General features: G+C 43.1%; 1 protein-coding gene across 1 annotated transcript in view; it reads right to left on the bottom strand.

Annotated features, from left to right (window-relative positions):
* Window positions 1-672: 672 nt before the first annotated feature.
* The window catches only part of AUG7 (nuclear matrix protein), an 89,901-nt gene continuing 75,888 nt past the window's right edge, over window positions 673-14,685 (bottom strand). The window contains exons 6-9 of the mRNA XM_087663444.1: window positions 4,045-4,135; window positions 3,844-3,951; window positions 1,093-1,191; window positions 673-1,009 (exon numbers count right to left, since the gene is read on the bottom strand). Of these exons, the coding sequence (XP_087519570.1) occupies window positions 776-1,009; window positions 1,093-1,191; window positions 3,844-3,951; window positions 4,045-4,135 (532 nt within the window). The 3' untranslated portion in view covers window positions 673-775. The remainder of the gene's footprint in view (window positions 1,010-1,092; window positions 1,192-3,843; window positions 3,952-4,044; window positions 4,136-14,685) is intronic.

Raw genomic sequence — 14,685 nt, 5'->3', positions numbered from 1 at the left:
GGAATCGGCCCGTCATCGATTTATTTCGTACCCTCTCGCTAAGAATATCTGGTCGCTCTTGTCAGCGGTTTGGCAAGCAGTGGTTGGCTTCTCGCTAATCCCTTTTGATTGGGTTTTTGCACGACCAAAATACCCCACACCGGCACAGTCACATATGAAGATCTTGTTTCACTTTCTTAAATACTGGGGATGCTGGCACAATTGGACCACTCGAAATGCCTTTCTTTTTTATTCGGCCTCTAATTGTGAGCCTTAAAGGTCTCTTGCATTGGCAGATAGATCTCATTCGGCACTCTGGCTTACTCCCTCGGGAGGACTTATTTCCCTGGCATATGGCAATTTTCTCTACATCTTTGCCATGACTTTTATAACTCTTTTGTAGTTTAGTATTGGGCCTTTACACATGATGGCTTAGTGTCATCGTGTATCTTGTAATCAAGTAAACTTGTATCTTTTTTCGTAATTAATACAATTACCTTTTACGAAGAGAGAGAGAGAGAGAGAGTGTGTGTGTGTGTGTGTGTGTAAAGATACAAGAATAGGAAGATAGAGATAGAAAGAGGAAGAGAGTGAGAACGTAGAGAGTGAAAGAGAGCTTGTTTTTGAGAGAGAGAGAGAGAGAGAGAGGGGAGATAAAGAAGAAGAGTAAGAAAGAAAGAAAAAGAGAGAAAATAAAAGTAAGAGCATACATTCTTCTTACAAGAGCTCAACTAAAAACTTGTGATTCCAAATCAAAACTTCAGTTCCCTTTGGCAAAACCAGTTCAATTTGCTCTCTAGAACTTTCTCAAGGGATCATCAGATGAAAGCCCACCTTGTTCCCGAGTTCGTGATGCAGATATAATACTAAGATCATGGTTCAACAGAACCAACGCATCCTCACATTCTGCAATAAGCTTAGAAACAGAACTAGATTCAGTAGATGTTGCTAAACCCTCATTGTTAAGCAGATCAGATCCAGCTGCAACGGCAGCATAAGAATCCCTCAAGTTTCTCAGACTGCGGAGCAACTGCACATTCAAGGACTTAACATTAAATGATGCTGCACATTTTGAGAAATAATGAACACCATACTTGAACTGCTATATAAGACCTTCAAGAGCAGCTTATAAGACTCCAGTAGGCGATTTGCTGCAGGTCCCAATCCATGTAGCTGTGGAAGTTCCATCATGTGTGTCCATGGGCATATCTCCTGCCATAAATTAGAAGTCATTTGTTAGCTACAAAGCCTTTTCAGGATGTAAGGCATACATGCAGCAGAGCATCACCATCAATTGTGCATTACACACCCATTATAATCTTTTATAATACTCAAGATCAACAAGATCATCCAACATCGAGACCCAAAATGCAAGTGAAGACTCTCCAGGCAGCTGCAGATAGAGAAACCAGAATAAGACAAGGCCCTTTAGCCTGGTCTAGACTTGTATGAACCTACAGGATGAAGGGTCAGAATTGTCGAATAATGACAAAGCTGCATCTAAGAAGTCAAAAACCACAAAGAAGAAGGCCAAAGGATACATGCATATTATGTTGCAAAAAGTAGACATACATGAAAGGTTAAGATCAGAGTCAATCATAGATTGTACAAGGCTTAGAAATTGATAACAAAGAATGCAACTCCTTTCATCAATTATAGACAAATGGCCCTGCATTCATGAATGGTTTGTGAGGGCCTGGAATCATTGGAGTTGATGTTGATAATATAAGGAGAGAGACCCTTGAAAAGAGTTCCTTGAATAGTGTGCCCTTAAAAGAGCTTGATTAGCGTGTTGCTGCATTGTGTCGGCATGCTTGACTGCAGCCTTGAATCCAATGGCACAGCTAGCCTACACCTGTGCCCAATCAATTTAGTCTGACTGCTCAGTATCAAATCAGATATGCACATTGGGTTGGCATGCTTGACTGCAGCCTTGAATACAATGGCACAGCTAACGTGCACCTGTACCCAATCAGCTTAGTCTGCCTAGTCAAACTGCTCAGTATCAAATTCGGTATGCACTGCCATATGACTGAAAAGGCCCTGTGGTCCTTGGTCTTCAAATAGTGGTGCTTCTAAGGAGGCACTGGATCCACCCCCACTTCCACCCTTCTTATTCCACAGAGGATTCCCACCCCACTTCCATTTTCACACAAGTTCATCCATCCTTTCCATAGATGCATGTTGGTCGAGCCAAAACTACCTCTTGCAGATGTGCCAACCCTAAAAGTAGACAATAAGATTGAGTGAGACCGAGCTGAAGTTGAAAGATAGGTGCCCAAGCAAAGCCAGATACTATTGAGTCCTAGGTATAAAGGCCGCAAATTGCACTCAACAATCATCCTCTAAACCGTAGGACTCCTAGGCAGGAGTCTGGGATCCATTCCTTTATTCGGCCCCATTAGGATAGATGTAGGAGATCACACAAGTTACCACATCAACAAGAGCAGTAACAACATATTTGCTGGCTTAGTGAACTATGCTCTTATGCACAGGATAATGGAGGACAAGGAGCCTACTTTTTTTTTCAAAGAAAAGAAAAAAATCTCTTAATAACATCTTGGAGAAAAACCCCACCTGAGGTAAAAATACATAATGGAAAGAAGCCATGTAAGAACAACTCAATACATCATACATACAATGGTTGCATGAACAATCAATTTGGTCGACAATAGAGCCAGACCATGTGAGACGTAGGTGAAAAAAGGTGCTGGAATCCATCATTGTCCACATGAAAGGATATCTCCTCTTCATCCACTCAAAACCACTGTGCAGTGTCTCCCATCTCACATGGATGGAGTGTATGGATGATCCCTATCCAAATCCTAGAAAGAGAGTCTGTAGTGGAAACATCCTGACAGTGAATAACATGGCTATATCTTGCAGTCCAAATGTACCAAGCAATAATACTGGCAATCAGCTCCCATCTATGAAAGTGTCCCCGAGTCCACTATGCATGCAAGTAATTTAAAGTGGGCATCCCGCTCAAACGCTTGCCAATGATGAGAAGAGAGTGGCTCCCCAAAAAATCATCGTATCCGCATGCTGCACCTGTCTCTGGCCCAAGCTACTCTGCTTCACAGAACCATCCAGCATAACCCTAAGGTGGACCTTTTAGATGGTAGGAAAGCTAGGAGTTCGTTTACACATTGATGACGTCACATACCATGGATTAGTTGCACCCACCACTTTGGTTTCATCAGTAATTTTGGCCTCCGGTAGGCATTAATCTGGTTTTATTCCTTCTTCTTTTTTTGCCCTTCTCAGAGAGAGATTATGTACAGTACCAAGAAAAGTTAGATTAAGCAGCAAATCAAGTCTCATTCAACAAAAATGGAAAGGAAACAAAATTGCACTAGTTAAAAGAAGAGAGCAGCAGGAGACAGAAATGGCAGCAATCTACACTTGTAGATTCAACAAACCACAACTATTGAAAGTGCCACTTGCTACAATACACATCCCAAAGTCCCCATACCCATACAGTAAGAACATCAAACATCCTAGACAAGTTATGAAATCGAGTCTTGCTGACCACTATAGGGCAGAGAGTTAAGAATATAGCATCTAAACTACAATATCCAAGCTTAGCTGTCTTGTACTAAGAAATACCAAAAGCTTGTAGCTAGCTTGCAGCCTAATTGTATGTCATAAAAATGCCTGGGAAAGCCATGCAAGGTTCTGAAAGTGTTTAATGAAATGAAACAGTGTTAAGTTATGAGGCAATCAAGAGTAGAAACAGGATAGAGATGCAGCTCATTCAATTTGTCATCTCCTTACAAACTTTCATGCATTCTTGTATAGAGCATTCACAAACAATGGCTTAAACAAGTTTGGCTAGCAAAAGCACCATCCTCGCTCAATTACCTTTGTGTAAATAGTATTGAAAGCTTTCACAGTCTCTAAAAAGGTATCCAGATGTGCTTGTAACTGTGCTTCTGCTGCTGTGTGATCCTCATTAGGGTTGTAGCTTTGCTGTCACAAGATCTCATACCACTTTTCAGTTACCAAAATACAATTAAAAGTACAAAATATAAGGCTTCTTTAGAAATGTTTGCTGTGAACTACCTTGGAAGCTAGTTCGTTTACAAATTGCTGTAGACTGGCCAGTTGCTTCATGTTTTCAGACAATTTATGCTCCAAATCAGATAACGCTGGCCTAAAACCAAGAATAGGAACTTGAGAAGAAATCGACCTTTTCCTCACATCAAAGTCACATTAAGCATTTGCAAGTGATCCAACTTTTAGACTGCTGTCATGACTGAACAAAAATTCTCTTATTGTATCCTAACTTGCTGTAATTTAAAATCCACTTTTTTCTCTTGTTCAGGTTCATACAAACAATCCTGCAATAACGCTGGCTGTTTTTGGGGTAACCATAGGTCATGGTGGGCCCACCCAATGGGTTAGAAATAGTGCATAGTCAAACCTATATAAGTTGAACATGAGCATGATGTTGTTGTAAGTTAAATACAGCAGAGCCATAGATAAATGCCTTTTAAGTGTGTGGAACATCCAATAGACAAGCATTTACAGTTAATAAGATGGCATAATTGGGGGAGTCAGTCTAATGCGAGGTGAGACAAGATAAAGTCTGTACCAAGAGATCGAGAAGACACATAGATGAGCTGTAAAGCCATGCTGGTCTAAGAGACTTGGACATTCCCCATGAGAATCCTCTCGTGGAGTGTTCAAAGCTTTGGCAAGCATCTGTCTCGTTGGGGTCAGAACCGCACAAATCAAGGACTTGATTCTCCATAGAACATTGATTGTAGGAACTATTGGTTTTCTCATGATCCGAGAGCATCACCTCTCTGTAGAGAAGATATCCCACTACTATGTCGGGAAGTTGTCACCGCAAAGTTTCACTTATTGGGCAGGAGATGCTACAAAGATTCACGCTGCAATTTGCATTTGTATAGGAGAGCATTGGCTTCAGACAGTTCAGCACTAGGACAACCTAATCCCAAGAAGAAAGTTATGGTTCTGTGTAAGAGCAAATGAGGCACTATCTATAAGACTAGATGAGGCACCCATTATGCTCATTTACATCTCCAATGCATAGCGAGATAAAAGATTGTTCTGGACCACCCTCAATAGTATTTACCCCATGTCCATAAGTCAATAGATGTTGGCAACTTTAGTGTTGTAGAGGCCTTGGAGGATGGGAGGAGCAGAAATAATTGACGTCATCAAAAGGAGGAGATTAGGCATCTTGGGACTCTAGGAGTTCCTTTTCCATATCTAAGGAACACAACCCTCGGTTCATAGCCAAGGATTGAATATTTACATAATTACTCAATTTTTTTTGTAAACAGTCAACAATGGATCCATCACTGAGTGCTCAAAGGTAGACTGCAAAGGGTTAACACACATATTGAGAACACTCATCCATTGGTAGGCCCTATCTACCAAGAGATAGGCATGCTTTCAAGCAATCCCACAAATTACAGTGGTGCAAGGAACCATTCAGTGCATAAACCCCAACCAACCATAAAACCTCACCCTCAAAGCCTCGACAGATAGCCCAACATTACTAAAAATCGCCCAAACACATCATTCTTTATAAGAATCGCCTGACATTTCTCATGAACAATCATGACGACACTAGACTAATGCATTGTAGTGCCCCCTTCATAAAACCCATGGCAATTCAAAAACCTACTTGCTTCAATGTGACTCTTACGTTCAACAACACATAATGCATCCCAATTGTTCTAATGCAAAATGCGCTACATGTCATGCTACTTGCTGCCTAAGCAAATCCCACAAACATTCTAAGCGGCAATCTTCGTCGATCAACAAAAGAGAATCAGGATCGAGGCTGATCTCGCCTTGATTTAACACTCTCATATCGAGACTGATCCCACCTGGGTTTAACTCTCTCTAACAATGTCTCCAGATCCATCACCATCTGTACTTGTCTAATCAGAGTAGATTATACCTACACATCGCTCACCATATCCTCCTCCCCATGCCCACAGGTACTAGCCACCACCCAAAACCTAGCCCACCACTTTCCATTTCATGCACGAGCTAGCTAACATATACAGGAGGCACTATGCTGAGTGCACGGATCTATACACGCACCTTTGGAACAAGAGAAGACTTGGATCTATTACAAAGAGAAAAACCACAGGTAAACGAGGACCTAGACTCGCCGTAAATGGCAAGCATAAGAGGAGGTAAAGTATTGGGATTTGTACCATTTATTCATAAGTAGAGATGTAACCAGAGTATAGGGTAGACTACAAGAGCCACGCCAACCCACACCCATCAGTAACCCAAAAACATAGCATTCCTATGTAGAGGAACTATATGATGTACCATACCAGCCAACAATTCCTCACCCACTGAAGCTCCACTGAAACCAGCCTTCCATCCATGGATGGGTGGTAAATTCCTGATAACAACTTAATTACAACAGCAAACAATAAATGCAAAACTGAAAATACAAATTTACCTACCAGTCTTGGACAATGCACACCCGATTGGCCCCAAAATTGGCACCCCTTTCAGTATTACTTTAACTTTATTGAAGAAGTTGATTTACAATGGGATTCTTTCGATCCCATTCGCAATCCAAACTTCCCTTGCTGTCCAAAGTGACCAGCAAGTTTTCAATTTGATTTGCCCCTTGATTCACGCACTTAATTGGCCTTCACCCATTTCATAGACGATGGAAATGCCCCAAATTCAATGGCTGGCTAATCCTCCACCTGAATTTAGCTAAGATTCACCTTCAACCACGAAAAATCCAAGTCTTAGAGCTTCCAATTTTTGGCATGCTTCCCGAGGCTGCTGCTAAACCCGAATTTCTGCTGTAAGCCCTAAAAATCCAAGTCTTAGAGCTTCCAATTTCTGGCAGGCTTCCCGAGGCTGCTGCTAAACCCTAATTTCTGCTGTAAATTAGGGTTTACAGCAAAGAAACTTGCAATTTCTCAGCCTCCAAGGATCCAAATGCAGAGATCTTCGGAGCAAGGCTATGAAATGGCTGGGAGATGAGAGTGAAAGCTGTAGAGAGAGAAAATTCAGAGTTTTGTCACGAAGAATGACTGAAAATCAGTCAAATGCAACTGCTTCCTTGCCACAACAGCATTAAATGCTATTGCCTACAGTTGAGACATAAAATCAGTTGTCACCTTGTACCTCGATGCAATTGCCCGGCTGTGGAGGGCCTGAAACTGCAATCGCCTCTTCAAAACTCACTCGTGGCTGGCTGCAATAGCTGAAAATAGACTGGCCATGGCTGCTCACAGCTCTCCCACATTTGCTACAACCAGAATCATCTCGTTTTTCCTCTTCTTCAGCCTTTTACCAACCTGTATGGGCAAGTTTGCCAAGTGGCAGCCTTCCCAAATGGTTTTTCCAACATTATCCATCATTAAATATTAATTTTCAGCTTTTTAATTACTAAAAATTAATCTAATAATTATTTGAGTGCTCAGAAAAATAAACTGACTGGCCAATAATTAAATCGGCTAGGCATCTTCCACTCCCGAGTTCTCTGTGCTATCTTTGACCATTAGATCGGTGTTAGGTACCATTAAACGCCACATCTCTGTTGTCGAGGGATCAAAGCGCAGTCCTCGAACGGCAAAAGGTGGCCCAAGGCTGCAAACGCAGATGCCAAAGGCCTATGTCAGTTAATTCTAATGAGATGAAGGTTGTCAAATGAAGGGGCGCCCACCTGGAGGGTAAACGCAACATGTGAAGCCCTATCAATCCAAAAACATAAATACCTGGGGCTACAGAAACTAACGCCAGGTGTGAAGGTATTGACGCCTAGTTGGGAAAGGTGATGCTAGATGTGGAGAAAGTCTCCAATCTGAAAACGTAAGTGAAGGTGGAGCATAAAGGAGAAGGGTGCTGACACCGAGCAGAGGGATGGTGACGCCAAGTGGAAGATGCTCCAAATGCAAAGAGTGATGGCGCCTGAAGCTGAGGGAGAAGATGCTGATGGAGAAAAGCCACCAGCCATAAACCACATTGTCCTTGTGAAGGGGTGTGAGGATAGTGGAAGGGCTAGAGAGAGGAAATGTGACCAAGAGGTGGAGTGAAGAATGACAAAAGAAGTTAAGAATGAATGAACTAACAACCTATTTATAGACCTAAGCTATCTACGATAGCGCACCACTAAGTGGCCACCAACTAATGAAAATGACCAAAACATGGACACATCCCTTTTTGGGGCTGTCAGTGCGAAACCCTAACTTAAGTGTGGAAATTGAAGAAGTGGTTTCTCAACACCCCCTCTTAGGCCCAAAAAGAGATGAACAAATAGGAGTGAAGAGAGATACAAAGAAGATGTAGAGGACCGTGGAGATCCAAAATTTCCACCTAAAAAGTAACCTATAATGAGGAACACGAGACAGGATGAACTATAGAACCTGACTTCACCTCGGGAGTGAAGCCACTAGCTCTGTAACTCCATGCTAGAAGGAATTTGAAGGCCTCATCACCAAATCGTGGCCAAGGCCCTGATCTAGATGGTACCTAAATATCCCGGGTATCAATAAGAGAAATGACTACTCGAAAATAATCATCCCTAAAGAGTAAATGGTAGCTAAAGGACTTCACGATGAGTAGGTACCCCCTCTAAGGGTGGAGACATAGAGGCCCCCTCTGAAGCCGAAGAAGAAGTAGAAACCCCTTCTGAGGGCAAGGGCAAAGAGAGTACATCCCCCTCTAAATCGACCCATGCAATAGAAAGGGAATCTAAAAACTCATGGATCACAAACCTTGGATCATTTGATGACAAAGGAAATGCCGCCAATCATGCCGAAGAATGTACTTGGGGTGTCGAAGATGTCGAAGAGCTCCCAGAGGTGGCCTCTCAAACCAAAATAGTTGAGCAAGGGAAAAGGGAAGGCTCATATGGAGCGGACTGCGGAGCAAGGTAATGGAAGGTGTCAAACAACCACCGTCTCTTGAAGGAGCGGACTACCGAGGGGACAGTATCCAATAATCACCGTCTCTCAGGGGACTGGACTATAGAACCACGGGTTGTTAAGGTGGCATTTCTGAAACCCTAGAAGAAGAAAAAGCAACCTCCGTAGTGCATTATTCTGGTCACGAGGTCATGGCACCTGATGATCTTTTTGTTCCTTTTGTTCCTCAAGAGGACTTACGGCGCATCGGATGCGTCTTATTGCCTCGAGCATAAAAATCTAAAAGCTCGTGCAAAACAAACTGTGTGGCCAAGAAGGCAGAAGTGGCACTAGTGTAACCGGCCTGTTCACTGAAAAGGGCGGTAGTGTACAACCAAAATATATAAATGCTTTCACCCAATTCACAGTCGCCCACTTAACCTGAACTTAAAGACACAGAATCAAGAAGACATACAGGAAGCTAGAATGCTCCTGTTGCAACATAGACACCCTATTGGCCCCTAAGTTAGGCGCCCCTTGCGGTATTTATTTATTTTTTAAAAGGGAGAAAGTACAATGAGCTGTCTTTCACCTATTCTGGGTGAAATTTGGCAACATAACAGTACAATCGCTGACCCAAAACAAGCTGACCAGGAGGGGAAACTCTGCCTAAGTCTAAAACTTCTAGTTGGAGTGCAGAATTGACCATTTCAGCCCGCTGTAATTACTGGTTCAGATCTGTTTTGAAACCTGTTTTCAGTTCATACTGTTCCCTGTACTGTTCAGCCCACTGTAATTACTGGTTCAGACCTGTTTTGACACCTGTTTCAGCTCATATTGTTCCCTGCACTGTTCTGCATCATCTGTGCCAAGTGCCCCTTGATTCTGACATCAATTGGGCTCTGAAATAACCTCTGAACAGTCCAGAAACAGTACTGATTTAGTACTGAAATCAGTGTTTCAGACACTTACTTGGTGAGGTTACCGCCCTCACCTGTTCCTGCTTGAGGGCAGCAAACAACTGCTCCTGTTCTTGGAAAAAAAAAAGGCTCTTGCCTCATGCAAAAACAGCATATTCCCACACAATTGTACATGCATCAGAAGAAAGGCCCTTGATTCTGAAGCATAACCATACTGTCAAGGAGAGAGAAAGAGAAAGTAAGGAGCAAGCTCAACCCTCTATGCATCATAGACAAGGTAGACCAACTCTCCATAGCTCTCCATCTGCAACTGTTCCTCCTCCCTTTCACAAATGAGCCCTCCATGCTCAAAAAACTGCACGCCAGCCCCTCTTTAAAGAGGTAAGTGCACAAATTTGTGCCAAATGGCAGCACTAGAAGGTATTTCCCGTTCTAGCCTTTCGGTCTAAAATTCTCCATGCTCGGTGCAGAATTTGACCTCGGCACAGACCAGAGGATTAATCCTCGTGCAAAAACGAAGATAATGACACGAACAGATTCTGGGGTCCAAAAATAGTAACTCCCTAAATTTTAGGAGTTGCTTCCATTGCATCCCACTAGTCTTTTGATCATCTTTGCAGACTATGGCTACATCCAAATTTGTAATGTAGCTCAACTGAAAGTGAATTTTCACTGATGACCCCACATGGACTAATCTCTTGGAGATTTGTCCATCTTCACTTTGAACTAGTCTCTTCCAGGCTAGTTGTTCAGCACACTTGTCCATATACACTTTCACAAGTCTCTTCCAGGCTTGTCAATCTACAGTGCCATCAGTCCCTTCCAGACTTGTACTGGACCTTAACTGTCCAGTCTTGACTCACTAGACATTCCTGTCCGTTTCACATACTGGCCATGCAACTCAGGCATTTAGATTTCAAGAGGGATCCTTCCAACAAGACAAACCAAATTAAATATGTAATAAAGAAATCAACAAAAAGATAATAGTTGTCATAGTCTTGTGACACTAGTGCCGGGGGTAGACACATATACTCCAACGGTGTAGGGAGCAAAGGTCGCATATCGGCAAGCATCAGTGGGAGATCCGATGATGCTGGAAGAGGAGCACCCAATAGTCTCTCAATCTACCTCTGGAAAAATCATAGCACCAAAGTCTCCACCTGTAAAAGGAAGGGTGGGAGGGAGAGAAAGCGAAGGATATCTCTGTCTTCTTGGTAATGCAATGAAAATGAAGGGGAAAATCAATAGATTATGTCAAATCCACAATCTTTCTTTGCCTTCTCTAATGAACGGGGCCTTTAGCTCTTTGAGCTCCTACGCTCTCATAACATGTCAAGATAATAGGTATGCTATGATACCATATCAAGATATGCAACAATGCAGAGAGACACTAGGATTTGTAGGGAGAAACATAGATTGTATACGACAAACACTAAGAGAGAAGAGAAACTCAAAAGAACAAGAACACAGTAATGATGTGCTGAATCATGCTATGAGAAGAAAAGCTAATACAGCAAAGCCGAAGCTCAGAAGATGTATGCACTGTCTTATCTGAATCAGGCTGCAACACCTCTAGGAATCTACATAGTGAAGGGAGGGAAACGCAGTCCTTCGAGCAATGGGCTATCAAAGTATTCACTGTAAGGTGAAGGACAGCTGTTAAGGGAGCCAATCACAATCCTCAAATGTCGTTGGAGATGAGGAAGATGATCAATCGAGGGAGCAAAGCACAATCCTAAGACGCTAAGAGATGGGCCAGGGCTACAAATGCAGATGCCAGAGGTCTATGTGAGTTGACGCCTAATGAGATGGAGATCACCAAATGAAGGGACAGCCACCTAGAGGGTAAACGCAACCTATGAAGGCATATCAACCCAGAAACATAGGTACCTAGGGCTATAGAAACTAACACCAGGTGTGGAGGTGACACCAAGCAAGAAGATGCTAACGCCTAGCTGGGGAAGATGATGCCAAATGTGAAGCAAATCTCCAAGCTGAAAAATGCAAGTGAAGGTGAAGCCTGAAGGAGAAGGGTGCTCACCAAGCAAAGGGAAGTTGATGCTAGGTGGAATGAACTAGGCTTCTGTCACGGGGACGTGAAATTTTGAGATACTTTAATCTTGCTAGTAACATTTGATTAAGTTACTAATCAAATGTGCAAGGTTGTTTAGCACATGTGATGCACATGGCAATTATTTCATGGGAATGGGCCAAGGACCCCAAGGATGCAGTGGGTGTTAAAGGCAAAAGTTGTGTTAAGTTATGCCAACTGGGTCTTGGTGGTCAGTTGGTACCAGGTTGGACCCTAGGACAATTGTTTGGTCATTAAGTGTCAGTGGTGACACTAGGGACTAGCATTAATTAATAGTCTAAGGGTCAACAGAGGTTGGGAACCACTCCAAGTTGCAAATGGCCTAGCCAATTTCATTCCAGATGGGCATGTTTAATTTTGGGCAGGGTCAAAAGGGCTGAAATTAATTTTCAGAATTAATTAATTCTGAAAAATTAATTTAATGGCTGAAAATGCATTAGGAAGGCTGCCACTTGGCAAAACTTTCCCATGCAACTAGGAAGAAGGCTGTTGGAGGGTGGTGGAAGCTGAATGGCAGCCATTCGGAGCTTAGTGGAGGGAGAGGAGGTGATTAGATTTGGCTCTGAGATGCGACGACGACTGATCGCGCGCCGCGACAGGACAGGGGGCAACAAGTTTTCTCTTCCGCCTCAAGAGAGGCGGCGATAGGAGAGGAGGGCTCGCCAACCGAGCTAGTGTTTTACCCCCCTTTTGAAGCTATTGGTGCCATCAGATTTGTCATCAGAGCTACGAATCAGAAGATACATTTCAGCTGGTTTTCTCTCTTTCTATAGCATTCTCTCATCTTCTCCAGTCTATACTCAAGTATTCTCAACAATTCTCAGCCATGGGTAGCAGAGTATAGCCAAATTTTGTGGACAGTAGAGAGTTTACTGCTGTAAACCCAAATTACAGCAGTAATTAGGGTTTAGCAACCACCTTGGGACCCATGCCATCAATCAAAGGCATTGTACATTGAAATCAGCACCGGAAATTCGTGGAATTGTGAGGATTTCAGATGCCAACCCATCTATTGTGAATTTGGGGCAACATTTGACCAATTGGGGTTCCATTAGAGCAAGTCCTGGGTGAAAATCAAGAGGCGATTTGCCCGAATCCTTTGCTGATTATTGGAACAGCAAGGGGCTTTTGAATCAGCCAAGGAGATTGTGAAATCTTGGCTTGTAATTTATCCATCAGCAATTGAAATTAAAGAAATACCAAAAGGGGCACCAGTTTTGGGGCCAACAGGGTGTCCACTGTCCAAGCTTATGAAGGTAAAGTGAGCATTTCGGTTTATGTTCATTTGCTAATTGTTGTAATTAAGTGCTTAATCAGGTTAAACCACCCTATCCGAGAAGGAAGGCTGGTTTCATGGTTCCATTGCCAGGATAATCACTCAATCTCTTGATTTGGTGAGCTCGAGGCACCTGATTGCAAGCCAAAGCTTTGTGCTAGTGCTGATTTTTATGCTCAGCTGAGAAATTACAGCAACATGTCTTCATATAGTGAGATGGAATCAAGCAGTGATGATGCCTCTCACTATGGATAGTCTCATGGGAATGAAGGAAATGCAATGCCTAATCTTGGACAAGGCTCTCATGATGGACAACAAGCTGAAAATGTTACTGTTGGGCAAGATGTAGGGCCTTCAAGCCGTCATGAGGTAGATGACCAGCAAAGTGAAGAGGAATTTGATGACCAGTTCAAGAATCGGATGAGGATAGCAACAAATCTCTTTGCTGAATTAAAGGATCCTCATTTCACCCGATTTTTGAATGCTCCGAAGAAGACAGCAAGGGCAAGAAGAAGAAGTCAACTTCTACACCTTTGAGACAGCAAGATGCACCGAAGGTAGTGCCAAATCCTTCACTTGAAGCTCCTAAAGAGGCCAATGAAGCTAAACAGTTGGTATCTATGGGGCAAGGAATGCAAATGCAAGACCATTATGGAAGTGCCAATCCAATGGATTTTGGACAGCCGGGCATGCATGCTATGATGGGGCAGCCAAGATACTTTAGAGGTAACACGATTTTTCATGCAATGGTTGGCCAAGGGCCGCATAAGGGAATGCATGGCACAAATCCTATGGTATGCAGCAGCCAATGCATGGTGTGCAAGGCCCATTGTTTTCGGGTATGGCTGGAAATGTGCAAAACCCTATGTATGGTAGCATTGGCTTGATGCCTGGGGCACAAAGTGGAATATTTGGTCATCCAAATGCTTCATTTGGGCTTGGTCATGATGTAAATACAGCAAATGCACCCTTTTTGTAGCAGTCAGTGTATGACAACTTGACTCCCAAAGGGGAAGCAAAAGACTATGATGAGAGTGGAAAAGCCAGTGTCCATTGCTGTCTCCATCAGTTGGCGCCTGATTTCCAGGCCTCTTCACGCAGTTTGGAGCTGATTCCAATCAAGTGACTGTTGTTCCTATGCAAACCTGCTGCCGTACAGCCTGCCACGTCATCACAGTCCTGTTGCCTGCGTTTTTAGTCTTTCTCTCTCCTGTAGACTGTCCTGCCTGCATTTTTCGTCTTTCTCTCACCTGCTGCCTAGGTTTTTAGTATTTCTCTCTCCTGCAAGCTGTCATGCCTACGTTTTTAGTCTTTCTCTCTCCTGCAGGCTGTCCGGCCTCCATTTCTAGTCTCTCTCACCTGCTGTCTGCGTTTTTAGTCTTTCTCTCTCCTCACTGCTGTCTGCATCAAATCCAGCTTCTCACTGCTACATTTGCTGGTATTCGACATCCGAAAGTTGCCTTGCTACGATTCGGGATCCGTTCGGAGTACAACACACTCTCTAGCTCATTATCCCTGCCCTGATCCTTGAGATACAGGAGTTCAAGTTTC

This window comes from Lygodium microphyllum, chromosome 22 (genome assembly GCF_053477565.2).
Source record: "Lygodium microphyllum isolate KBCC chromosome 22, Lygodium_microphyllum_v1.1.10, whole genome shotgun sequence".
NCBI classification, from domain to species: domain Eukaryota; kingdom Viridiplantae; phylum Streptophyta; class Polypodiopsida; order Schizaeales; family Lygodiaceae; genus Lygodium; species Lygodium microphyllum.
Note: the sequence above shows the minus strand (reverse complement) of the source record. Positions and strands in the feature narration are given on the sequence as shown.